We start from the raw sequence: 25,557 nt of genomic DNA, 5'->3' as shown, positions 1-25,557 counted from the left end.
AGTGAGGCAGCTATGGCCGCAGGAGAGTTTTTGTCCCTATGGAGCCAACCGGCCGGGAAGGCCGGCCAGCACATTAAGCTGACATCAGCCTGACATCTGTCGGTTGTGATCTCAATAGCACCAAGCGGCGGGCCTTCCAGAATAGCCTGAGAGGAAGTGGGACACAAACGCGATCAGGACCAGGTAAACAGGTCAAGACCAGGGCCTATGGATTTTACTTTACTTTACTTTATTTTATTAAGGAATCTCTATGGCCAACGTGGGGCTCAGACTCTCGACCCCGAGATGAAGAGTCGCATGCTCTACTGACTGAGCCAGTCAGGCGCCCCTCCCAAGACCAGGGCCCGTGAAAAAGAAGCACATCAAGAGTTTATACAAAAACCTTTTATTTACTGCTTGTATTCCTTCTCCCCATCCCTATCCCCATTCTGGAACCCAGCCAGCTCCTAAGGCTTCCTGCTGTCTGGTTCTTGAAACTGGGGCCTCGGGGACAGAGTTAGGGGTTATGAGAGGTGGGAATCTCCTCACCCCCCAGTTGTGGAAGTTGAAGGTAGCTTTCCTGCCTGGCTGAAAGGCCAGCAGCCTCCCAGGGTAGCCCCTCAAGTCAGAGGGTCCATCCCCCACTGGATGGATGGGAGGAAGAGATAACACGTGTCTCTCAGGGGCCCAGAGGCTCCCTGTCACTCACTGCTTCTACACCTCGCCACACTCCACAGCTGAACCCATCTCTCACCTGGAGACGGAGCCCAGCATCAGGGGGGAGGGGGGTGGGGGGGGCGGAGCATGCAGCAGTTCTGGGGCCTAATCAACAAACAGGACACAGGAAGAGGTTGGCCTGGTTGAACTGAGATGGGAAAGGGGGAAGGAGGCTGCAGGAGCGCACAGGATGGGTTACTGGCCTGGGGTTGGGCCAACTGGACGCCTGTGAAGAGAGGTTATAGCCCCTATGAGAATGGGCACTTCCAGCTCCACAACCATCTGGAAGAAGGAAAAGGGAGCCCTGTCTCCATTTAGACAAAGGGCTAGTGACCCAATAAACACATTTGGTCTGAGAGAGCCAGAAAAGGGCAGCCAGCCCTCATCTGCCAGGCCCGGGCTTTGACTGCCTCGTTGGCAACCACAGCCCACTCTGGGTACTGTCACCCCTGCTTCTACCGTTACTGTCCCCCCTCAAGCTCTGCCTATCCCATGACCCTGCTGCAGATGGATACTGCCAGCCAGACTCCAGCTGGCGGGGCAGAAACAAGGACCCCGAGCTCCAGGGCCCTTCCCTGGATGAGGCCTACCCGTGGAGATGTCAGGGCCCTTTCCCACAGTCCCGCTGCCGTGAGCCAGACATAGAGAGCCCTCCCAGGAGGGCACTGCACCCTCAGGTTCTCCGGAAGACAAGATCCCGGGGAAGCACTCTCGGGGAGGATGAGGAACCTCAGAATGGTCTTTGCTCCTCTTTCCTAGCCCAGGTCCCGCTCTCCAGGCTCAGAAGTCTGAATCTGCGTCCATGAGCTCTGCCTCCATCAGGTTGGTGCGGGAGTGAATGGGCCCCAGCCCCTGCCGGCAGCCCTGAGCCCAGGCCATGGGAACTGGGGCACTAGGCAGAAATGGATCCTGCAGGGGACTGGGCTCTGGGCAGAAAGGGTTGGAGACCAGGGTCCAGGCTCTCTGTCGGCAGGATTCCCCAGCTCCCCAGGCACCTGCCGCCACCAGGCACTTCTGCCGGGGCAGCTGAGGCAGGCGAGGAACAGCGCTGGCTGCAGGGGCAGGGCCGGGGTGGTGAAGCTCAGGGGGTGGCACCAGCGGGCACACCTCCTTCTTCCTCTTCCTCCGCTTCTTCTTCCGGCCCAGGCGCTTCTCCAGCTCTGGGGAGATCTCTGCCTCAACCAGCCACAGGTTGGCTTTTTCCTCCGGGGGCACTGATGGCAGGAGAGAGAACATGAGCTTGGGAGGCTGGCTCTGTCCACATCACCTGATCTCTCCTCGGACCCCTATTTTTGAGCTCTGTGACCCACAACTCTAGGTCTCTAGTGCCTCAGCCCCACACTCTAGACCCTCCAGGGCCTTTCCTTCCTCCTCCCCTCTGGCGGCTGCTGGTGCTCCAGTCCCAAGAACCCCCATCTCCATGCCCCCCACCTTCCTACAGAGGCCTGACCCCTCGTACCTGGAGTTGCCACAGGGGTGACAGACACATCCTGGGGCAGAATGGCTCCTCTCCGAGCCACCATCTTCGTGACATGCTGGGCCCAGGCAGAGGACACGTCGGCAGAGGGCTCATTGAGGTCAAAGGCCAAACCCGCTGTGGGGATGGAAGGCTAGGTTAAGGAATCATGACTGCCTTGGATGATGGCTCCTCCCTGACTCAGCACATTTACCTTCTCCCAGCAGCTCCCTCCCCATCCACCGAGCCCAGAAAGCCCACCCAGGTAATCACAGCGATCGACCCAGTCCGTCTGAAGAGTGGGGCCTCACTAGAGGCCAGAAATCCAGTTCCTGGAACACTGACTTACTCTAACCCAGGGAGAGCAACTGGAGAAGACAGAAGAAGGGAGAGGGAGATGAGTCCTTTGGAAACCAAGGTACCAGCAAGCGGACCCAGGGGCAGAAACAGAGGGCAGAGTAGCCAGGGATGGGAGGGGGACTGGAGAGAGTTGAGTGTGTGAGGAGAGGCTGGGGTGCTTTATTCCTCCCAGCCTTCCGGACAGTCCAGGTGTCCACACCAGCCTAGGAGGGTGGGGCCCAGGGACTGTGGGTGTTGAGTGGCTCCCGTGGAGGAAAGGGGCCTGAAGCTCACCCACAGGCCCATCGTGGGAGACAGTGTGCATGCTGAAGGAGAGTTCCTGGCCTGGGTTCTGCAGTAGCTCACGCCGCTTGGAGAAGGCCTTGGCGATCATTTTGCTCTTCTTGATGCGTTTGGGCTCATCATCACTCTGCCCAGTCAACCTGAGAGCAGAAGAGGTGGGGGAGGGGAAGTGGAGGAGCAGCTACTTCCCACCAAATCTTCGGAAAGAGCAGTGAAGCCATTCCTTCCAGGGAAGCGGCCTCCAGAGGGCCCCAAGTCCCTCGAGGACTCTGAGGAATAGAGACCTCCGCAAAGAAGTGGGCCTAGAATTCAGGGCTCCTGTATGCCCAGTACTCTAATCGTTCAGATCATTCCCCTCTTAGAAGACGGCTCTGCACTTGACCCATCCTCCCAGGGACAGGAGGTGTCACCAGGGGGCAGTGGTGAGCCACACAGAAGGCGGCCTTAGGCAGCTCCGCGCAGACCCTCAGAAACTAGCCTGCCCAAGACTGCTGGGAGACCATGGAGCCCACACCACCTACTGGCAGGGACACCAAGCCTGAGTAAGGCCGCAAGGTCAGAAGCAGCTGGCGGCTGACCCACCTGCACCAGGTGCGCCTCCAGATGAGCAGCGTGGCCTTGGTCCAGACCCAGGTGCTCATGGCGATGCCAGTTCCAAACATGGCAAACAGGTTGATCTTCTCCACCAGGAGGCTAGGGCGATTCTTGATTTCACAGTCGGGGATGGGCTTCTTGGTGGGCAGCCCGATGGTCACATTGGCCTGGCACCTGTGGTGGGGGTGGGGGTGGGGTAGCAGACCGGTGAGGCTTTCTGGGTCTCTTGAGTGGTACCCAGACAATCATTCCAAAGACTCCAAAAACAGCTAAGCGCCACACAATGATTCACAACCCTGGGTGCTCGTTAGAGTCACTTGGGACATTAGAGTTACTTGTAATAACTACTAGTGTCTGGGTCACACCCCAGACAATTAAATCAAATCTCTGGGGGAGGACCCGGCATCAGTGTGGTTTAAAGACTGGAAGCTGGAGCCTTTAAGGAAGAGCCGGAGGCAGTCAGGACATGGACTGGTGTCCATTTTAATGAGCCCCGTAACTGCTGTTCCTGCCATCAGCAAGTGTTTCAGCAGGTGAGCTGCCTTCCTCTCAGATTCATCCTCACGGTGACACAAAAAGGCACAGACAAAGCTAGCAAGTATTAACAGGTTGTTAACCTATCGTAGAGACTACTTCCGCGCAGGGCTCTCTAATAAGCTCTGGGAGAGTACATGAGAATTAGAGCGGCCAGCACAGGGTCGTCAGAGAAGCCCACACACGAGAGGGCTTTACCGTTACAAACACACCAGCCAGACGGCGGCTCGTGCAGAGAGGAGGGCAGAGTTGAGCCAGGCTGGGAGAGCTGTCTGCCGTGTTTGCAAATTACAGAGCAAATGACGTCTTGGGCGCCCGGAGCAAGATGGGCAGTTTCACCTGCCATCGGAGGCAGGGACCTGGCAAACCCTTGCTGAGGGGCAAGAATTTTATACTTAGGGCACATCTCAGTCCTGGCTCCAGCTCCTGGGGCGGCTGCCCCCCAGCCCCCAGCCCTGCACTCACAACACATAGTCCCGGAAGCTGCGCTCCCACTCGGCCTGGTTGAAGAAGTCGTAGAAATGGCAGCTGAAGGTGATGAGCACGAAGCCAAAGGCCAGGAAGCCAAAAATGCCTGTGGAAGGCCAGGGTGGGACAGAGCATTACGAATCCCAGGTGTGGGCGCAGCAGTGGGGACAAGGTATTTGCCCCACTCAGGCCTAAAAGATAGCTGAGTCTGGGGTGAATCCATGCCAGGCTCAGTTTGCTGTATTCTCCAAAATAAGGCCCGAAGGGCACTTGAGCCAACTGTGGATCAGTGGGCATGAGGAAGCAGTCTTGGCATGAACTTGAATTCTTCTGTCCAAAAAGGTCCCCTTCTTTTGAGCTGCTACCGCCATCAACAGGCAATAGGTGCGCACGTGTGCGTGCGCGCACACACACACGTGCGTGCGCCCCAAAGCCTTGTCTTGTCCCCCTGGCTGCTAATTGGCACCGCTGACACTGCATCCTCCCAGACCCTATCCTGCAGGTCCCACAGCCCCAGGAAGGTCCAGTGTTGGACTGGCCAAAAGCCTGGGGTCCACTCACCCAGCCGCAACATGGTCTCATTGATCTTGCTGGCAGCCTTCTCGCTCAGCAACCCCGGATGGTTGCTCTTGATGGAAAACAGAGTCATGACTCCTGAACAGAAGAGAGACTGCGGACATTAGTGGGGCGAGGCCACTCTCCCGGGAGGGATGGGTGTGGCAGGGGGTCCCCAGTCTGATTACTCCGATGATTTAAAGCTCGGGGAACTGGAGACGCGGGAGAAAGGGAGCACCACTCTTAGCAGATGTGCTGTGCATCGGCAAGCCCGGGGCAGAGCCCAGAACGGACGTCACGAAGAGAGAGAAGGTGCCTTGGTCCTGGCTCCAGCCACCCCTAAGGAAGGCAGCCAGGTCAACGCTGTGCTGATGGAAAAGGCATAGGAAGAGACGCCAGAACAGTGCTATCCAACAGGAATACAACATCAGCCCCACATACATAATCTCAGATCTTCTGGCAGCCACATTAAAAAAGTAAAAAGCTGCAAGTGAAGCTAATTTCCATACATTTCATAAACAATACGTCATTGTTTATTTAATTGACATTTCAGTATGGAATCCATATAACAAACTATTAATGAGATAGTCTGCTTTCTTTGTGCTAAGCATTTGCAATACAGCGCGGATTTTATACTTAGGGCACATCCCAGTGTGGACGAGTTCCAACACATGTGGCTGGTGGCCACCGTACAGGACAGCAGAGATACAAAACAGAAATCAGAGGCCCAGAGACTGCCAACAAGAGGTGGGCCGAACAGAAGGCTGACAGCACCGGGGGAGGAAGCTGAAGTTTACAAAGAGAATGCAACACGAATGAGCTAAGAGACGGAGGCTTACTGGGGAGGAGGCGGCTTCAGATGGGAAATGAGGGAACAGCAAATCTGTGCATGTTGTGGAAACTGTTGTGGGTAGGAAGCGGATGAGGAGCCAGGCTCCAAGAGATGGAGAGCAGACAGAAATTCAGGGTGCACACACATGACTGGAGGCCCTGTGCTGGTCCACGGGGACAGGGCAGGCTATTCACCACGTGAGCGCTGCTGGCCCAGGGCTGGGCAGAGGCTGGACCCCAGCTCAGGATCTGTTCAACAGGCTGTGAGCCCTGGCCCAAGGCCCTGGAGAAAGGGGCTGCTTTTCTCTGGCCAGCACAAAGGTGCTGCCCCACACCAAGTGCCGTGATACTCTGTCTGCCTCGAGGGGGCACCTGGCACTCAGCACCGAGGCCCTGGGTGAGCCGGCAGCTCCCCGCTCCTACTTCCGCAGAGCAGGTGCTCCCCGCATGTCGTTGCCCGGCTGGTGCTGGCCCGGCGCTCACTCACCTCGGATGAGGAAGTAACCTCCCACAATGAGCACCAGGCCAATCGGGGCCAGGACGAAGCCCGCCCGGTATCGGTAGTTCTTGTAGCCAACAAAACAGATGCCGCTCACGGAGTCCCCATCCACCTGCGGCAGGAAGGGGTGGGTGGGAGGGACAGAGTGGGTCACCGGCCCCCTTACGCTTAGGTCCCCAGCCCCCGACCAGTCACCATACCTGGGCCACGGCAAGGATTGCCACGGTGAGGACAAAGGGGAGTGACCACGTGAGCAGGTGGAAGTAGGAGGTCTTGCCGGAGAGAGGCTGGTAGGTGGTGCCCAGGGCTTTGAAGGAGGTGTGCCAGGCATAGGTGAGGACCACAAACCAGACGACACCGGCCATCAGGGCGTAGTACACGATGACAAAGATGATGACGCAGGACAGGGTCTCGTTGGAGCTGTGCGGACACGTGAGGGGTCACTTGGGGAGGTCATTCTGTACTCCTTTTATCAGCTCTCTCCACCCTGTCCCCAGACCCTCGGCTTCTAAGGTCTGGAGGTTCCCTAGGAGTCAGGGCTTGGAGACAGGACCCAGGTGAGATTCGAAGAGGGTGTGGAAGATGCCCCTTGGAGCAGATGCAAACAATCACAGCCTCACGCGGGAATCTTTGGACACCACAGGCAGGGCTGAATCCTCCACTGAAATCTCACTTTCAAGCCCAACCTGTCCCTTCCGTGGGAAACACACATTTCAGCCTTCTGCCCCTCACCCTCACCTCTGGGTCCCCAAGCCACCTACGTGGGCTCCCCAAGCCTCATGGTGCCATCTGCACGGCAGACGATCTCCCGGCGGGCGCCGTCCATGAACTGGGCCAGCCAGCCAATGCTCCCCACAAAGAAACACGCATTGACGTAGAAGAGAATGACAGCAGGGTAGCGATTCGAGTTCCGCCAGTCAGCCACAAATGTGGCCTGGAAGGGAGAAGGGAGGGCCGTTCTATGAGGTCAGGGTGATGCTGCCGCCACAGGGGCCCTCGTCCGACCCCCGGGACCCGACCAGGTCATCCCGTCCCCACTTCCCTCTGCCCCCAGAGCCCAGCCGACTGCCAATCCACTTCCTTCCCACGGCTCCCCGGAACCGCCCCGCCCGCAGGCCTGCCGTCCGCTGACCAGGGTGAAGAGCGTGCAGAGGCCCGTGACTGCCCCGAAGGCTGCGATGTAGCCGTGCATGTCCTGGTGCTCGGCCTCGGTGAACAGCGGGTTCTGGCACTGGATCCCACAGCCCTCCACGTCCTCATACCAGCTCTTGGGGTTGTCGGTCCGAACCAAGGGAGCCTCGCACTGGCCCGAACTGTTGAACTTGATGTTCTGCACCTCATTCTGGCACAAGGGAAGGGGAGAAGGCAGTGCAAAAGGGAGCAGGACGCCCAGGGTCGAATACGAGGCCTGGGGGTAGCGTGGCGGGGTACCGAAGACAAAAAGCACAGGCTGGGGACAGCCTTCCGGCTTTTGAATCCCAGCCCGGCCGCTCAGTGACAAATGATATCAATAGCCTGGGGCACATTCTTTGACCTCTCTGTTCCCTCAGTTTCCCCAGCTATAAGATAGCAGTTGCTACGTCATGGTGTGGTGTAAGGGTTAAATGAATAAATAGATGTAAAGTGCTCATAGGGTATTTGGCAGGTAGTGAATAGTAACGACTAGGATTATTACCAATATCATTGCTGTTAATTATTATTATTACTTATGACCTCTCCTTTACCACCAGAATGAGATCACCACCCTGTCTTGGTATCTCTAGCTGTTTTACGTGCCTTGATTCCCTAAATACATGATAAACTTCTTGGACAAGGAGTTCCTGTCGTCCATGATGCCAGAAACCCCCCAACACCTAGTAGAGTAGGTGCTCAAAAAATATTTGTTGAACACAGTTATCTTTCATAAATAAACAGATAATCCCTAATAGACGGGCCCAGCCAGGGAACGTCGGTTTGGGTGTGTGGCTCAGTGACCCCCATGGCAGCAGATTTGGGGTCTTGCACAAGAGAAGGCTGTGGGGCTCCCCTTGCCCCTGCCTCCTGTGGGGGCCCTGCCCTAGGCCTGGGGCTTGCCCCTCAAAGCACTCACCGGGCAGCCCTCGGGGAAGTGGTCAGGGGTGCAGCGCAGGAAGTCGGGCCAGCCGCGCTCCCTCTCCACGATGGCACAGGGCCCTCGGGTAGCCTGGCAGAGGGTGCGGCTGGGCAGCTCCACCCGGTCATTCTCGCATTTGGGCATGTACACAGCGCACAGCAGGGGCTGGATCACTGCCCAGCAGCGGGGGGCGTTCCGGAGGCCTGCGGGGAGGCAACAGTGTGGATGCATGGCGGTGAAACCCCTCCTCACGCTGACCCACAGTCACAGCTGTTCCCAGGCCTAAGGCAAGTCTCTGCCGCCGTGCTAGAGCTCTCAGGCACAGTGTTTCTCAACAGGGCGTTTGGGCAGGATGATTCTTTGTGCTGCGGGACTGTCCAAGAGAGCGCAGCACATCCAGCCTCCCTAGAATCTTCCCACTAATTGCCAGCAGAACCCCTAAGTCATTATGACAACCAAAAAATGCCCCCCCCCCCCCCCCGCCCTTACTCCAGGCTTGGTGACTGGAAGAAGGCCTGAAGGGGAGCTTCTGGGAGGCTGGTAATGTTCCATTTCTTGATCCGGTAGTGTTTGCGTGTGTGTGTGTGTTCACCTTATGAAAAGTGCGCCTGTGATCCATGCACTTTTCTGTATGTATATTGTAATTCAATTTAAGTTTTTAAAAAGCAGCCTGCATTTCCAAATGCACTGCTGGGGGGTATTAGTGCCTCTGGCTGAGAACCCCAAGTCGACTTGCCTTTTACCTTTTCAGGGGCATTCTTAAAACCTTCTACAGGTCTCTTCCAGGGGAAAGGGAGGTGGTGGGACCCACCCCACACGGGGCCCGTGCACCAGAACCAGATGTTGCCCCTCGCCCAGACCCCAGGATCCTTGTTCCTCTTACCAACTTGAGGTGAAACAGAGAACAGGTGGGAACTTAAGAAGAGGTAGTCAGGGGAGTCAGGTACTCCAGAGCCAGAGGAGGAAACAGGAAATCAGATGGAGAGAAACAGAGGAGGCTCTGTCCAGTGCAGAGGGAGGAAACGTGTTGTCAGCAAGGCAGAAACAGGTAGAGGTCTCCCGGCACCCCTGGCCCAACCCAGGCCTCTACCCTGCTCCCCAGTGTCTGGGCCCACTCAGCAATCTGCCCCCCCTTTGCCCCTCCCGAGTCATCCCTGCTTCAGGAACACCTGTTGCCCACACAAGAAGTTGTGTTAGGAGAAGCTTCTAAGGACGTGAGACCAAATTGGGTGACTGCCACACTGCCAGGCTGTGGGCGGTGGGGGTAGGTACCTGCTCTTTTTGGGAGGGAGGTAATACGGTAGAGGGATACGGGGCATGGAAACTGCATTTAGCCTCCCTGGGTCCAAGCCTTGGCTCTACCATTTCCCGGCTGTGTGACCTTGGGCAAATTTATCTCTAGCCTCAGTTTCCTCATCTGTGAAATGGGGATAATAGATTTACCTCATGGAAATGTTGTGAAGAGTTAGATAATGCATTGAATCTGTTTAGCATGGTACCTGTCAGATAGTAGGCACTCAGGAAATATTAGCTGTTATACTCATCTGAGATCTCTGATCACTCACAGCTCCCACTACCACAGAGCCTATTCCTGGGGCACAGAGCAAGTTCCTGTCAAGAAGCAATGTCCTGGGACACCTGGGTGGTTCAGTCGGTTGGGCATCTGCCTTCGGCTCAGGTCATGATCCCAGAGTCCTGGGATCAAGCCCTGCATCGGGCTCCGTGCTCAGCGGGGAGCCTGCTTCTCCCTCTCCCTCTGCCTGCCGCTTCCCCTGCTTGTGCTCTCCTCCCCCCACCCCGACAAATAAAATAAATAAAATCTTAAAAAAAAAAAGGAAGCAATGTCCTCGGTTAACTGTTCCCAGACCCGATTCAAATCAGAATCACCTGGGGACCCTTATCATTCTAGATGGAGAAACCCACTCTGAGAAATTCTGACCAAGTGGGTATGGATGGAGAACACAGCAGTGGTTATCAGGAGTTGGGTAGGAGGAGAATTTGCCTACAAAGGGGCAGCACGAGGGACTATTTGGGTCTGATGGGATTGTCACTATCTTGAGTGTAGTGGCTGCTTACATAACTATGTGTTTGTCTAAAGTCATAGAAGCTGTACAACAAAGAAAAAATGAATGTTACTGATGTTTACTGAACAATATATTTTAAATGGGGGATCTCACTGGAGTAAAATGTATTCTAGAGGAGCAGCAAGCAGTTGATTAATAAAAATATTGTGGTATTTTTCAGCATTTTGTGATATTTGCAGTAATCAACTTCTAAAAATGTGGAATTTTGTTGCTTTTTTTCTCATTTTAAATACTATTTTGGGGCGCCTGGGTGGCTCAGTTGGTTAAGCGACTGCCTTCGGCTCAGATCATGATCCTGGAGTCCCTGGATCGAGTCCCGCATCGGGCTCCCTGCTCGGCAGGGAGTCTGCTTCTCCCTCTGACCCTCCCCCCTCTCATGTGCTTGCTCTCTCTCATTCTCTCTCTCTCTCAAATAAATAAATAAAAAATCTTTAAAAACAAAAATAAATAAATAAATACTGTTTTGTACCTGAAAAATAAACTCCCTAAGGAAAAGAGATTATTAAAGAAATCTTAAAAGACGATTGAAGAACTATCTAGGGAAAAATACTTTGGATCCTTACCCCATTTCTTACATAAAAATAATTTCCAGATGAATCAAAATGACTACATGAGTTTTAAAAATTAAAGTACCAGAGGAAAAGATGGGAAATGCTTTTTAAAATCTTGAAGTAGAGAAGGCTTTTTGAAGTATGACACAAAACTCAGAAGCTATAAAAGATTTTAAAAGACTTCAGAAAAATAAAATCAGTAGAGTAAAAAACAAAATCATAAGAAAAGCAACACACTGGGGCGCCTGAGTGGCTCAGTCGTTAAGCGTCTGCCTTCGGCTCAGGTCATGATCCCAGGGTCCTGGGATCGAGCCCCGCATCGGGCTCCCTGCTCGGTGGGAAGCCTGCTTCTCCCTCTCCCACTCCCCCTGCTTGTGTTCCTGCTCTCGCTGTGTCTCTCTCTGTCAAATAAATAAATAAAATCTTTAAAAAAAAAAAAAAAGAAAAGCAACACACTGAGAAAATATATTTTGGATACATATCACAGGTAAGGAGCTAATTTCCTTATGTGCATGAAGCTCTTCCACATCAGTAAGAAATTCATAATCCTATAGAAAAATGGGCAAAAGACAAAGCTCAAACTCAAATGGCCTTTAAACACATAAAGAGACATTCAATCTCATTCTTTTTTTTTTTTTAAGATTTTATTTATGTATTTGAGAGAGAGCACAAGTGGTGGAGAGGGAGAACCAGGCTGCCCATCAAGCAGGGTGCCTGATGAGGGGCTTGATCCCAGGACGCTGGGATCATGACCTGAGCCGAAGGCAGCTGTTTAACCAACTGAGCCACCCAGGAGCCCCTCATTCTTTTTTTTTTTTTTTTTTAAGATTTTATTCATTTATTTTAGAGAGAGAGAGTGCAAGCAGGAGGAGGGGCAGGGTGGGCTCCCTCCCACCACCCTGAGATCATGACCTGAGCTGAAACCAAGAGTCAGACCAACAGTCCAAAGCTCAACCGACTCAGCCATCCAGGCGCCCGTCAATCTCACTCTTAATAAACTAAATGTGAAATAAAACTACAATGAGATATAATTTTTTAACTTTTAGAGTGATAAAGATCAAAACATTTGAAAACGTATTGACAAGAATGTGGGTGAAACTGGCACTTATATTTTTAGTAAGAACAGAAATTAGTAAACACTTGTGGAGACTATTTGGCATTATCTATCAGAACTTTATAGTAGCAATCCCACTTCACATGTTTACAAAGATAATACATGAGATTATTCATTGCAGCATCGTTTGTAACAGCAAAAGAGTAGACACTGCATGAATGCATAGCCATCAATAGGAGACCAGCTACATAAAATAGCATATATCAATATAATAGGACACTACGCAAGGTTGAACTCTTTGCACTGAAATCGAACTATCTCCAATGCATCTAGTTAAATGGATGCAGTTGAATGAGAACAGTCTGAAGAGCAGGCTACTACTGGATGCAGGAGGAAAAAGACTAAGGACACATCTACATTTATATATATGTTGGATATCTCTAAAAGGACACATAAAAATCATACTGTGGTTGCCTCTAGGAAGGGGAAATCAGTAGCTGGAAGCAGAAGTGGAGGGATTAACTTTTGTTACTTTTGAATTTTGTACCATGTGCACATACTACCAACTTTTTAGATGTAATTAAGCTTAAAAAAATAAATATGCAAATTATTGAGATGGGGGAATCTCCTTAGAGAAGGGAACAAAATTGTAGACAGGAAGAAAGGGGATATCAACTTTATCTGTGTATTGTTTTACTTCTTTCATTTTATTAAAATATGAAACAAAAAGAAAAAATAAAGACACAGGTGTTCTATTAGTCTTGGCATTTTTCTATATTCACAGACTTCTTAAATATTTGCCACGATTTAAACTTTTTTTAAAAGATTTTTTTTAATTTATTTGAGAGACAGCACACATGGGGGGGAGGGGCAGAGGGAGAGGGAGAAGCAGGCTCCCCGCTGAGCAAGGAGCCCGACCCAGGGCTCGATCCCAGGACCCTGAGATCATGACCTGAGCCAAAGGTGATGCCTAACTGACTGAGCCACCCAACCACAATTGAAATTTTAAAAATTTTTAAATGACTTTTTGTGTGGTTCTGATGATCAGTCAAGTTGAAAGCCATTGTTCTGAGATTGGCTTAACATTAGGAAATTCAACCAATGCCGTTTACCCCATTAACAGATTAAAGAAGAAAAAAAACCAGATGATCATATCAGTATATGTAGAAGTAGTTGATAGAGTCCAACATGCATCCATGATAAAAAGAAGAATAGGCAAATTAGGAATAAAACAACACTTTCTTAATCTGATAAAATGTAACTACAGGAAACCTATACCAAACATCATACGTGATGGTGAAGGATAGAAAAACTTTAGAATACAGAAACTAAGTCAGAGATAAGGGATGCTGCTACTTTTACCACTTGTATTTAACAATGTACTGGATGTCTTAAGTACTGCATTAAGGCAATAAAGATGAAAAAATACACACCTTGAAAAGGGAGACACAAAACTCATTATTCACAAATGAGATGGCTATGTGTGTAGAATAAATTTAGCTAGTTTACTGGATTCAAAATCAATTGTATTTCTAAATACCAGCAACAAACAGAAAATGAAATGTTACAGGGACTGTATATAATTGTATTTTAAAAATCAAGTACCCAGGACTATATCTAACAAATGACATTGAAACGCTGCACAAAAATTAAAAAATTGAGAAAATGAAAGATCTAAATAGACAGAAATATATAATGAAATGATTGGAAGACTCAATATTGTAAGGATGTCTTTTTTTTTTTTTTCAAATTAGTCTGTATACTCAATGTAATCCCCATCAAAACCACCACCAACTATTTTTATATTAAAACACAAAAGGGTCAAGAGTATCCCAGACTTTATTAGATACTCCTGTACTATAAATACTACAAGTACTGTAAGAACAGTGATGGGGCGCCTGGGTGGTGCAGTCGGTTAGGCGTCCAACTCTTGGTTTTGGCTTAGGTTGTGATCTCATGGTGGTGAGACTGAGCCCCGCGTCGGGCTCTGCACTCAGCACAGAGTCCGCTTGAGACTTTCTCTCTCCCTCTCCCTCTCCCTCTATCCCTCCCACTCATGCTCTCTCTTTCTCTCTAAAATAAATAAATAAATCTTATATATAAAAAAAAGAACAGTGGAGGTTCTTGGCTTGGAACTCACAAAGGATTCTTATAGTGAATTTAGGGGCCCATGAACTTAGATGAGAAAAAAATTACATCTAACAGAAATTTAGCCTTTCCTTCAATTATGGATGTAAGCCACATACTACAGTAATGTTATCAGTACTTGTGTTTTTGTCACAAATGGAAATCAGATATTTTTGTTATAGATATCTCAAAATATTGTTACTGTTTATCTCTACCTTGACATTATGGTGGTTATTAAACACATAGTACATCTTACTTAGTGTATTAATAAATAAGCACATATATGTTAGATCACAAAATTGTTTTAATATATTTGATATTTATATTTCAATATAATTCATTTCCTTTGTAATCCTATATGCTCCTTTTTAATCCTATGTGTTTCACCTTATAAATTTAAAAATAGTATACTGAGAAGGGGCCCATAGGTTTTACCAGACTGCCAAAGAGGTTCATAGCCCAAAGAAGGTGAAGAACCATGCTATAAAGATATGATAATTAAAAAATAAAAGATATGATTATTAAGATGGTACACATTGGCAAGGGATAGACAAAAGAGAGCCATGGAACAGAATAAAGATCCCAGAAACAAATAGATATTTGGACACTTGATTTATGACAGAGCAGTGGAGAAAGGATATTCTTTTTTTTTTTTTTTTTTTTTTTAAAGATTTTATTTATTTATTTGAGAGAGAGAGAATGAGAGACAGCATGAGAGGGAGGAGGGTCAGAGGGAGAAGCAGACTCCCTGCCGAGCAGGGAGCCCGATGCGGGACTCGATCCCGGGACTCCAGGACCATGACCTGAGCCGAAGGCAGTCGCTTAACCAACTGAGCCACCCAGGCGCCCGAAAGGATATTCTTTTTAACAAATGACGTTGAGACATGTATGAAACTAGTGAATTACATGTCTAAATTGAAAGGAAAATCTAAAAAGTTTTGAGAAGATAACATAAGAGAATAAGTTTATAACTTTGTGTTATGACAGGACTGTTTTTTTTTAAGATTTATTTATTTATTTTAGAGAGAGAGTGTGTGTGTGTGCACTAGCAGGGGTGGGGAGGGGCAGAGGGAGAGAGAGAGGGGGGAAGCAGACTCCCCAGTGAGCAGGGAGCCCCATGCAGGGCAACTTCAGGATCCTGAGATCATGACCTGAGCCAAAACCATGAGTAGGATGCTTAACCGACTGAGCCACCCAGGCACCCCATGAAAGGACTTTTTAAAATAAGACAATAAGCACGAATCATAAAAGTTTTATAAATGACTACCTTAAAGCTCCGAACTTCTGTTTAACAGAAGACACAGAGAGAATGAAAAGGCAAGCCACAGAAAATATTTTCAATGCATACAACCAATAAAGGACTCATACCCAGCATAAATAAAGAACTCTTACAAATCTTATGAAAATGACAGTCCTATAGAAAAATGGGCCAAAAATGTGAATAGACATTTCATACTAGAAGAAATCCAAATGGTCAGTAATCATTTGAAATGGTGCTTAACCTCACTAGTTATCAGGGAAACATAAATTAAAACCACAAATACATGGGGCGCCTGGGTGGCTCAGTCGTTAAGCATCTGCCTTCGGCTCAGGTCATGATCCCAGGGTCCTGGGATCGAGCCCCGCATCAGGTTCCTTGCTCGGCAAAGAGCCTGCTTCTCCCTCTCTCATTCCCCCTACTTGTGTTCCCTCTCTAGCTGTCTCTCTCTCTGTCAAATAAATAAAATCTTTAAAAAAAATAAAATAAAATAAAATAAAATAAAACCACAAATACATACCACAATATATCCACCAGATTGGCAAAAATGTAAAAGGCTGACACCACCAAGGATCAGGAATCATGCGGAGCAATGGCGACTCTTCTACGGGATTAGTGGGGAACCTAATTTGGCACAACCACTCTGGAGAACTGTTTTGTATTACCCACTAAAGCTGAAGGTTATGCATGCCCTATTGTCTGGTAATCCCACTCCTCTAAGTAGGCACCTAAGGAAACCTGACCCAGGTGTACCAGGATATACATAGAATACTCACAGCAATGGTATTCACAGTGGCCAAAAACTGGACACAACTTAAATGTTTAACAACAATAAGATGGATTAATAAATTGTGATATATTCTAAAATGGAATACCAATCGGCAATGAAAGAAAAAATGAGCTGCAATAACATGGATGAATCTTACAAAAGAATATATAACAAAAGAAGCCAGACATAAAAGACATAAAAGAAAATATATATCATGATTTGTATAAAGCTCAAAAACATTAAAAACTGAGGGGCGCCTGGGTGGCTCAGTTGTTGGGCATCTGCCTTTGGCTCAGGTCGTGGTCCCGGGGTCCTGGGATCGAGCCCCGCATCGGGCTCCCTGCTCAGCAGGAAGCCTGCTTCTCCCTCTCCCACTCCCCCTGCTTGTGTTCCCTCTCTCACTGTTCTCTCTTTGTCAAATAAATAAAATCTTAAAAAAAAAAAAAACTTTCAAAACTGAAATATCCTATTTAGGGATTCCAAAACTAGATGATAAAACTATAGAGGAAAAAGGAATTGATAATCAAAAACATCAGCGTAGTGGTTACTTCTAGAAGAGAAAGGAAGGAGATGTGATTGAAAAAGACAAATGGGAGCTTCTGGCCATGATCTAGTTCTTGACTCAGGTGTCACTTTATAATTATTTGTTATTTAGTACCTCTGTGTTTTATGCATTTCCTGTATACATGCAGCATTTCACAATTAAAAAGTTAAAAATCTCATCGCGCGTGGCTGGCTCAGTCGGAGGAGTGTGCAACTCTTGATCTCGGGGTTGTGGGTTCAAGCCCCACGTTGGGTGTAGAGATTACTTAAAAATAAAATCTTTAAAAATAAATAAATAAAAATGAATTAAAAAGTGAAAAATCTAAAGCAAAAATTAAAACTCGGGCTGATAGACGCTTTTCTGTATTTTCACACTTTCCAAATATATAGATCTTAACTGATTCTCCTCGTCAGCCAGGTTTGGGAATAGCTCTAGGGAAATTCTTTCTGATCTGCCCCTGCAAACAACCCACCATCACCAACACCATCCCTCCTCTCATCACCTCAACCAGATGTCTGAGAGGAAAAGAGAAATTCCTCCCAGCTTCTCTGGCCCTCTTCCGCTGGCTGCCCCGGCTGGGTAGCAAGGCCACACATCACTGTGCACTCACTGGTCAAAGAGGCTACGTGCTGGCTGAGAGGGACTTATTTCCCTCACCAGCTGCAGGTCTCTGCTTTCTTGCCCCATTTACCAAACCAGATTTGGCCCAAGGTGGACTGCGGCCTGGATATTATGTTTGTCTGGTCAGCTTGGAATGCTTATGAAGAGACATTTCAAGCTATAATGGGGAAAGATGCTGAGTGCCTGAACAAGTCCAGAGAGTCGAAGGATATAGGAGGGACCTGAGTTCTCTGCAGATCGAGAAAGTAGTCCAGCCTGGCTATAAACTTCCTCGCTCAATGGTGTACTTCCCAAGGCTCTAGGCTGAGGGAGCACACAGTGGTTGCTCTCTTCAGCAACTCCTATTCCAAATCTGCCAGTAATCTCCACAGAGATGTCCACTGAGCACCTCTAATTCACATGGCCCGACTGAAGCCATGCTTTCTTCCTAAACATACTCCTCCTCCAGCATTCCCAGCTTAGTGAAAGGGAACAATACCACCTTGCCCTCAAGCCTGAAACCTAGGTCCTCCTTCTGGCTCATGCCTTCCATCCAACTCATCGGCAAGTCCCACTGGTTCTACTCGGAAATTCTGGGATCTGTCCACTTCCTTCAGCTGCACCCATCATCTCTGGATGATGGACCTCCACCTCCATCATGACCACCATCATATCTCACTTGAACTACTTCAACCATCCCCTAGACAAGCAACCTGGCTCCAGGCCCTCCCTCCTCCCATGGCTTCTTCACACAATACTCAAAGAGATCTTTCTAAAATGCAAATATGATTACATCTCTCCCTTGCTCAAAAGCTTTCAGTGGCTCCTTATTATCTCCTGGATAACATCCAAACTTCTTAATACGGGGTATGAATCCCTCTGCTTTCTAACTCTCTAGGTCTTATCTCTTATAATTCTATCCCTCACATGCTTTGATCCAGCTCTGCTAAAATTCTTACACTCTTTTAAAAGTACCAAGCCCTCTCACCTCCTCACCTTTGCATGCTGTCCCCTCTTCCTATTCCTTCCCATCCAACCTTTCCTTGGCTCAGGTAATTCCTACTTATTTCTCAGGTCATAGGCTAAAGGTCAGTTCCTCTGGGGGTCTTCCCTTGCTCCCCAAAGTCCTTTGTGTTCCTTGAGCACCCTACCCTGTCACAATACCTCTCACAGGAACTGCTAAAGCTGTTTGTCTTTTTCCCTTTGATGGCAGGGATCATGTCTGTACTCCTCATCTTTATATGCCCCAGAACCTGATCCAGGCTGACATAGAGCAAGCACCCAATGCCTAATTTAATGAATGAGTGGACAGCTGTGTACTTAGAACTCTGAGGCTTTAAAAAAAAAAGTGAAGAACCAGGCTCTACCTTCAAAAGTTTACAGATGAAGACAACCTAGATCATCTTCATCCTTCACCCACAAAAACACCTCCAAAAGCCAGGTGACACCGACCATTTAGTCACGGTCAAATCAAGACCACTCACTCAGGACAGGACAAATCACTCACCACAGGCTCCCAGACAAAGGCCTGTCTGTGATTCTTAGAGTTGGCTCTGATTTATTCTACCCACCACTGGCCCAGCTTGTACCACCATCTGCTTTCTGACCCCACTGCCCAGAACATCTAGCAGAAAGACCCAAAGCAGAAAGAACAAGCAGTAAACACATGGGAATGTGACTGAGCTGAGGGATGATGGCAGCAGAGAAAACTTCAGTGTGAACTAAAGACCTGGGCTCCGGGCTGGCACCTCTGCAGGACCCGGCCTCACCAGAGGCCCAGCTGGTAAGGAGCAAAACTACACAGCCAGCAGATGGTTCTAACTTCTGAACTTTCCTGCCAAAACCACTTCTGCCTGCTCAGCAGCTTCTCTCAGGAGTATGGACTGGAAAGAGGTCCATACCCTTCCTCCTTGATTTGATGGTAACTACCGAAGGGCAGCATCACACATGTATTTAACTTAGGAGAATTCAACCATGGGGCCCTGCAAAATAAATAAGGAGAGAGAGGTGGGGGTGCGGGAGGCATCAATACCTTCTCAGTGTGAGTGTCTCAGAACTGGGGAAGCTCCTAGTGCTGAGAGATCTGATTTTCCAACAACTGGCTCCTAAAGGAAAACCTTCTTTCAGGTAGTGCTCAAAGAAACCTGCTTATCCCTTTCTTTCGTGTTCCTTTTTTATTCTTTCAGTCTTCTGCTCTTTTGCATTTACGTAACTTTAAAGACTAAAATTATATTCTCTAGGTATGCCCCTTCTTATATACTATACATTCCTATATGTTACACATTTATACAAACATTACCATAAAAAGAGTTTATAGGCAAAATCACATAGACCTTATGTTACGGTAATTTATGGATTTTTCAAAGCAACTATTGATTACACGTAGTTTCTGCCTACATGCTGACTTTAGAACCTGATTCCCACTAAGGATGTAGCTCCACCATGGGTACCATCTCCCAAGTTCCCCTCTGGCATCTGCCAGAGAATGATACCAGGCCAGGAATGACATGGCTTTGTCCAACATCCAGCAATGACTCTGAGAACTCTAGTGGCCAAGTTGACAATGACAGGCAGCCTACATAATGCTCCCTCCTTCAGGATCATCACCAGCCCCCAGGGCAGAACGAAGATGTAGGGTACCCAAGGCCTGTCGAAAGAAGGAGGTTGCCAAGTTGGCTCCTGACTTCTGGTTTTCTGTTTCAAGGACAGTTTTGGAATCACATGGACTAGAAGCAAGGGATGACAAGACCAGTTCTTTTCCCCAGGCCCCTTCAGGCCCCCAACCCAGAAGAGTGACAAGTGGGGAGAGAATCCACTCCACACTGCTTAGGAAGGATTTGTTTGGGGTCACTCTGCAGTTTTTCAGGTAGGCCATAATCCTACCGTGAGGTGAGTGCTCTGGGACTTCAGACCACTATGAAAGTTTCCACAGGCTCTCAACATCCCAGACTTAAGTGTCCTTCCGCAGCCCTGACCAGCCTGAGGATCCAAACTTCCAAAGAATACACAAATAATTCTTAGAAGAGTCTCATGCCTTCACAACCTCAGAAAAAGATCAGAGTCCCCATTTTTCAGATGAGGAAACAGTGAAATCTCCTGTAAAAGCAAGACAGGATCACCGTTCTCTGGACTTCCTGTCTCCGAAAACAAGATTTCTGGAAATTTCTGCTTAACTTTTAATTACTCAACACCAGGGGGTTTCGATTCCGTCACAAATTTCACTCAGTTCTTTCCCCCCACCCTGTCCCTCAATGCCTAAATCTTCTACCCCATCCTTTTCCTTTTTTCCTCTTCAACTCTGGACTTCCCGGTTGGTTTCTTTTCCAAGATCTAAACACCTCCTTGAATCCCCAAGGACCCCGCTTCCAAAGCAGCACTTAGGTGGAGCAGCTCCATTTCTTAAAAAACGTCCTTTCCCGTGGCTCTGAGCCCCTTCCTCATGGGCCCCTCAATTCCCCCGCATCCTTTGCGCACCCACCCTGCTCCGGCCTTTTGTGACCGGCTCCCTCCACTGCCTCGCCCTCCGTCCTCCTCACCGAGGATCCCATCCTGCTTACAGCCGGCACCCAAAGTTCCAGACCGTGTTCCTCCAACTCTCCCGGGCGCAGCTCCCGCCCTCGCCAAAGCTCAGGCCCGAGCCTGTTCTGTCCAAGAGTCCCGCATCCCACCACGGCAGCCCCGGCTCCGGCTCCCGCGCGCTTACCGGACCAGAGCACGAGCTTGCCGTGCGCTTCTTCCTGGGAGTCCGAGTCCCCGGCCAGCAGCGTGGAGGTGGCCCCGTAGGGCAGCGCCGAGCCCAGGCACACGTTGTAGCGCAGCGGCTCGCAGGGGGCTGCGCGGCCGCAGTGGCTCAGCAGCGGCGGAGGGCCGGTCACCGCCGCGCTCCTCCTCGCGCTCCCGCCGGCGCTCCGCGGCCCAGGCCCAGTCGCGTTCCCGCTCAAGGCCGCCCCCCGGCCCGGGCCCCCCCCCAGCAGCAGCAGCAGCCCCAGGAGCAGGATCTCCGGCCCCCGTGCGAGGCGGGCAGCGGCCATGGCCAAACCCGCCAACTCAGCAGAAGCCCCGGCGCCCCCGCCCGCTCCCCGGAGCCCCCCGGCCACACACGCAACCCTTGGGGCCGCGGAGGTGGCTCAGGCGACCTGTGCGCCCCGCAAGTCCGGTGCCGGGCCCCCTCGGACGCTCGGCGCTCCGCGGGGCCTCGGAGCCCAACTTCGCAAACTTTGGACCCCGGGGCCCATGTTGGGCGGCTGAGGCCCCCGCCGGGATGCACAACTCTCTACTCTTTCTCCGGCCAATCCAAGTTGTCTTCAGCCCCGGGAGCCCCCTGGGCCCCCAATCTCCAGCCCCATTCCCTCTTCCACCATTAAAACTACCTCCCGGCCCTGCGATGGAGGCCAGGCGCGGGCCGGCGGTGGGGGACTAACTCCCCGGCTTCCCCTCTGCGCCAGCCCGCGGCCCAGCCGCCACCTTCGCCCGAGCGCGCCGCAGCCCCCCGACTTCTCCCACCGACTCCCCAGCTCCTTTGTTGCTCTAGCTCGCTCGGCTCTCTGGAATGCACGGGCCCTGCCGAGCCAAGCCCGGCCCCACCTCCGCCACGGCTTGGGGAGGGACTGGCTGAGGGAGGGAAGAGGAGGGGAGGGGATGCGAGAGAGGAGGAGCGCGAGCTTCACTGTCCCGGGCGCCCTGAGGGGCCCGGGCCAGGGGGCTCTGGTGACCCCGTTCGCCGCCCTGGAGCAAGAGGTGGGAGGAAATCGTGGCCGGGAGGGGCAACCAGACTCAGCGGGCACCTTGATCGGCCCGAGGATCGTTCGACTTGGTCATCTGCAGGGAATAGACTCTTCTGGTTTACGATGGGAGAGACCGGGGATGCCTGAAGTCAGCAGAAGCCTCTTCTACATCCTTGCCCCGTCCCCCAACGCGCCAGTTTTTTCTGTTTTTGGTTAGATCTTTCGACTTGTCCCGGGGCCCCATGGAAGAGAACCAGGGTTGGGTGGACTTGCTTGTCTCAATCCTTCCAGCTCAGGACCGGTGTGAGAGAAGAGCTCAGAGTCACTCGGGCTGCTGTTAACCTGTGAGAGCAGGTGTTTGGAAACCAAACGTGCCCACATCAGCCTGTATTGCTACAGATGTGTGAAGTGCGAGCTGTGGTTTCCGACGACTGACCCTGGCATGTCTTTGGTTACGTTCAAAGGAAGCCATTCCTTTCCTTATGGCCCTTGCTGCTCATATGCTGGCTGAGGAAGTTTCTGCTGCTTTCCTTCCCTATTCTACTCATTTGGCCTTTCCTCACTCCTTTACTTGTGGGGCTTTGAGTCACCGCACTTGATTGCACCCTGCAACAGTTTACACCTACAGCAAGGGGTCCCTCCAGGAGAGTGGACTTACATTGAGCAACTTTTCCATGTTGCAACACACTGGGATGGTTTTTCCTTTCTCACCCCTACCCTTACCCCTTCAGCACAGCTGAAGTAGATGAGTTGTGTTAGGTTTGGCCATTTAAGAACAAATTAGCTATTACACTTCAGCTACCATCCTCAATTAGTAGGTAAGCCCCAGAGACGGAGACACAGAGAGAGGATTTAATTCAATTTAGTTTTTCTGAAATCCTAGGATGTCCATAGCACCATAATAACCATGATATCGTTGCAGAACTTGAGAACTTACATTTTACTGTGGGGACAGCCTTGCCCTCGGGAGACAGTAATATATCATGATAAAGCAGCTAAGTCTTCTCCACCAGGGCAGGGACCTTATTCTAGTCTCTGTAGTCACAAAGCATCTAGTGCAGTCAGACATGCATAGTAACCACTCAATAAATAAGCTGCCAAAATGAGGTGTACAGTGAGTGTGCAATAGGAATTTCTAGCAGGGAGAGACTGGTGTGGGTGGAAATGGAAGAAGCGGGATTTGAACCCAGCCCTGAAGTGTAGGAAGGCGGAGTTAGAAAAGTAGAGAGGAGTAGAGCTGCCATTACAAGTGCAGGAAACTAGGACTTTACTCCAGAGTGTGACTGGCCTGGCAATCAGGACCCAGTAGAGGAGAAGGAGGGAAAGTGATCGGTAAGAAACCTCAAATGGCATAGAGAGGAATTCAGGTTTAATTCTATTGGCAACAAGGAAATAGCGCAGATTTTTGATCAGAGGATTGATATGCTTAAGAACATTAATGAGGCAATGTGAGGATGGTCTGAAGGGCAAGAGGCTGGAGGCAAGGGACCATTTGAGGGAAGTCGCTGGTGATTTATGGAAGAAGTAGGAATAGACTGTGTCATTAGAGCATAAGAGTCCCACTGGAAAAATAATTTAAAGCATTATGACCTACGTGATTAATTTTTTTCTGTGATATAAATGAAATGCTGTTATAACATGTCCAAAGTCTGAACCACAGAGAAAGTTACCTGGATACCATGCTGACATTTTGCTTTGTGAACTTTCTTCACTTATTTTCTATCAGTTGTTACTGAGGTAGCTTTGAAGCCCTGTGGGATTTTCTCAGTATCCTACATATCAGGAGGAACCTACATATGTGCTCGGGCAACTCCTTACTTCTCCACCTAAAAATGTTAGTAATTCATTAGGTATGAAGGCTCTATCATTCCTTGTCTGGGATTTCTTGGCAGGTATGAGGAAGAATACCTCACTGCAATAGAGCACCTTTACACTGGAGAGATAGAAGAGGGTAAATTGAGAAGATCCCAAGGTGTTATCTTCTGGCCAGAATGTTCTTCCCTTCGGGAGGAGGGAGAAGATATTCGAATTTCTCAACTCTGTATGTGTGTTTGTGTGTATGTATGTATAATAGAAGTATACATAGAAGCATACTTCTGTTTACCAGGCTTCAGCATTCCTTTCTGGCTATCTTGCTGGCCTAGGCAAGGGGCAGCAGGAAAGCAGACTGAGGAACTTCTCATAGCACTGTCCACAGCTAGTGGGCAGGTTCCCATCAGTGGCAGGTGCAACAGTAGTCATGGCTCCACATTCAAATTGCCTGTGCTATTCCGCAGAATCAGCAGGAGATGGAGATTCAGAAATCCTGTGAGACAGCAGGTTTGGGAGAGGAGGAAAAGTACTCAGTGCGGACTGGGGAAGAGAACCTAGCGGTTCCTGAATGGCATTCAGGGTCTTGGACAAAGCTCATCCATCCCCTCCTGCAGGCATATCAAGACTGCCATGGTCGTTAGAGACTCTTCAGTGTTACTTGACACACTCCTGGTCTCTAACCTGGTGGCAGGCTGCAGAGTGCACCTCTCCTGAGCCTCAGGCACCCCCACCCAGTTCCTCAAGAGTATTAACCCCATCTACGTGCCATGACATAGTCCTTTGGTCAGGGCCGTGAGGAACTCTCCTGTGTTGACAATGCATTACCGTACTTGATTTGCTACAACTAGCTTCTTGATTTCTGAGTCATTCTCACCAACCATTTTGGCATTTTGATGTCACACATTCAATGTTGACTCTTTGTTATTTGTCCCTCCACTCAAAAAGAATGGACATGAATGTATCTATGGAATATCATGGGTGTCCTTGAGAACTTGGTTGCCTCCTTATGGTTCAGTTGTCACACTGGCCAGAATTTAGAGCATAATTGTTGCAATGCTCCATTTTCTTCTTTTTCTAGTGTTTCTTAATTTGCAACTAAGAGCATCAAGTCAGAAAGAAAGGACAATATGGGAAAGGGGCCAGGTAAGCTACCTCCTTTGAGAGGTAGCACAATAGATTTGGAGTTAGAGACCTGAGTTGGACCTTACTAGCCAAGGATCTTTGAACAACTTATTCTAAGTCCCTATTTCTTTCTTTACAAAAAATGAGATATTGTTGATTGTGTTCCTATACATGAGCAGTGAACAACCTGAAAAGGAAATTACACGATGGCAATTCCATTTATAGAGCATCTAAAAGAATTAAATACATAGGAATAAATCTAACCAAGGAGGTAAAAGACTTGTGCACTAAAAACTACACAACATTCTTAACATATATTGCATTATTTGTTTCATAGGTACAGATCTGAGATTCAACAGTCTTGCACAATTCACAGCGCTTACCAGAGCACATACCCTCCCCAGTGTCTATCACCCAGTCAGCCCATCCCTCCCACCCCACCCCCCACTCCAGCAACCCTCAGTTTATTTCCTGAGATTAAGAATTCCTCATATCAGTGAGGTCATATGATACATGTCTTTCTCTGATTGACTTATTTCGCTCAG

General features: G+C 49.4%; 2 protein-coding genes across 3 annotated transcripts in view; both read right to left on the bottom strand.

Annotated features, from left to right (window-relative positions):
* Window positions 1-369: 369 nt before the first annotated feature.
* On the bottom strand, window positions 370-21,906 carry SMO (smoothened, frizzled class receptor). Of its 2 annotated transcripts, XM_036089332.2 has the most exons (13): window positions 21,058-21,157; window positions 9,251-9,367; window positions 8,365-8,570; window positions 7,408-7,617; window positions 7,037-7,209; window positions 6,476-6,695; window positions 6,264-6,387; window positions 4,952-5,044; window positions 4,388-4,496; window positions 3,377-3,562; window positions 2,786-2,934; window positions 2,156-2,290; window positions 370-1,910 (listed from the first exon to the last, which is right to left on the bottom strand). In XM_036089332.2, exons 3-13 carry the CDS (start codon window positions 8,509-8,511, stop codon window positions 1,477-1,479), a joined length of 1,980 nt encoding a protein of 659 aa, XP_035945225.1. In that variant the 5' UTR covers window positions 8,512-8,570; window positions 9,251-9,367; window positions 21,058-21,157; the 3' UTR covers window positions 370-1,476. The 2 variants fall into 2 exon arrangements, with proteins under 2 accessions (XP_035945225.1, XP_035945224.1); XM_036089331.2 differs by lacking the exon at window positions 9,251-9,367 and having other exon boundaries at window positions 21,058-21,906.
* Window positions 21,907-22,916: 1,010 nt separating this feature from the next.
* The window catches only part of TSPAN33 (tetraspanin 33), a 30,777-nt gene continuing 28,136 nt past the window's right edge, over window positions 22,917-25,557 (bottom strand). Inside the window, exon 8 of the mRNA XM_036089336.2 lies at window positions 22,917-24,383. Within this exon, the coding sequence (XP_035945229.1) occupies window positions 24,375-24,383 (9 nt within the window). The 3' untranslated portion in view covers window positions 22,917-24,374. The remainder of the gene's footprint in view (window positions 24,384-25,557) is intronic.

The sequence above is a fragment of the Halichoerus grypus genome, chromosome 12 (assembly GCF_964656455.1).
Source record: "Halichoerus grypus chromosome 12, mHalGry1.hap1.1, whole genome shotgun sequence".
In the NCBI taxonomy this organism is placed as follows: Eukaryota; Metazoa; Chordata; class Mammalia; order Carnivora; family Phocidae; genus Halichoerus; species Halichoerus grypus.
This window is presented reverse-complemented; position numbering and strand designations above follow the sequence as displayed.

Excerpts from the sequence above, each read along its gene's own strand:
- SMO (XM_036089331.2), bottom strand. The coding sequence starts at position 21,385 with ATGGCCGCTGCCCGCCTCGCACGGGGGCCGGAGATCCTGCTCCTGGGG. Across the intron at positions 4,497-4,951 it reads TGAGACCATGTTGCGGCTGG|GCATTTTTGGCTTCCTGGCC; the intron begins GTGAGTGGACCC and ends GGCCTTCCACAG. Across the intron at positions 2,291-2,785 it reads CTCCCACGATGGGCCTGTGG|CGGGTTTGGCCTTTGACCTC; the intron begins GTGAGCTTCAGG and ends CCATCCCCACAG.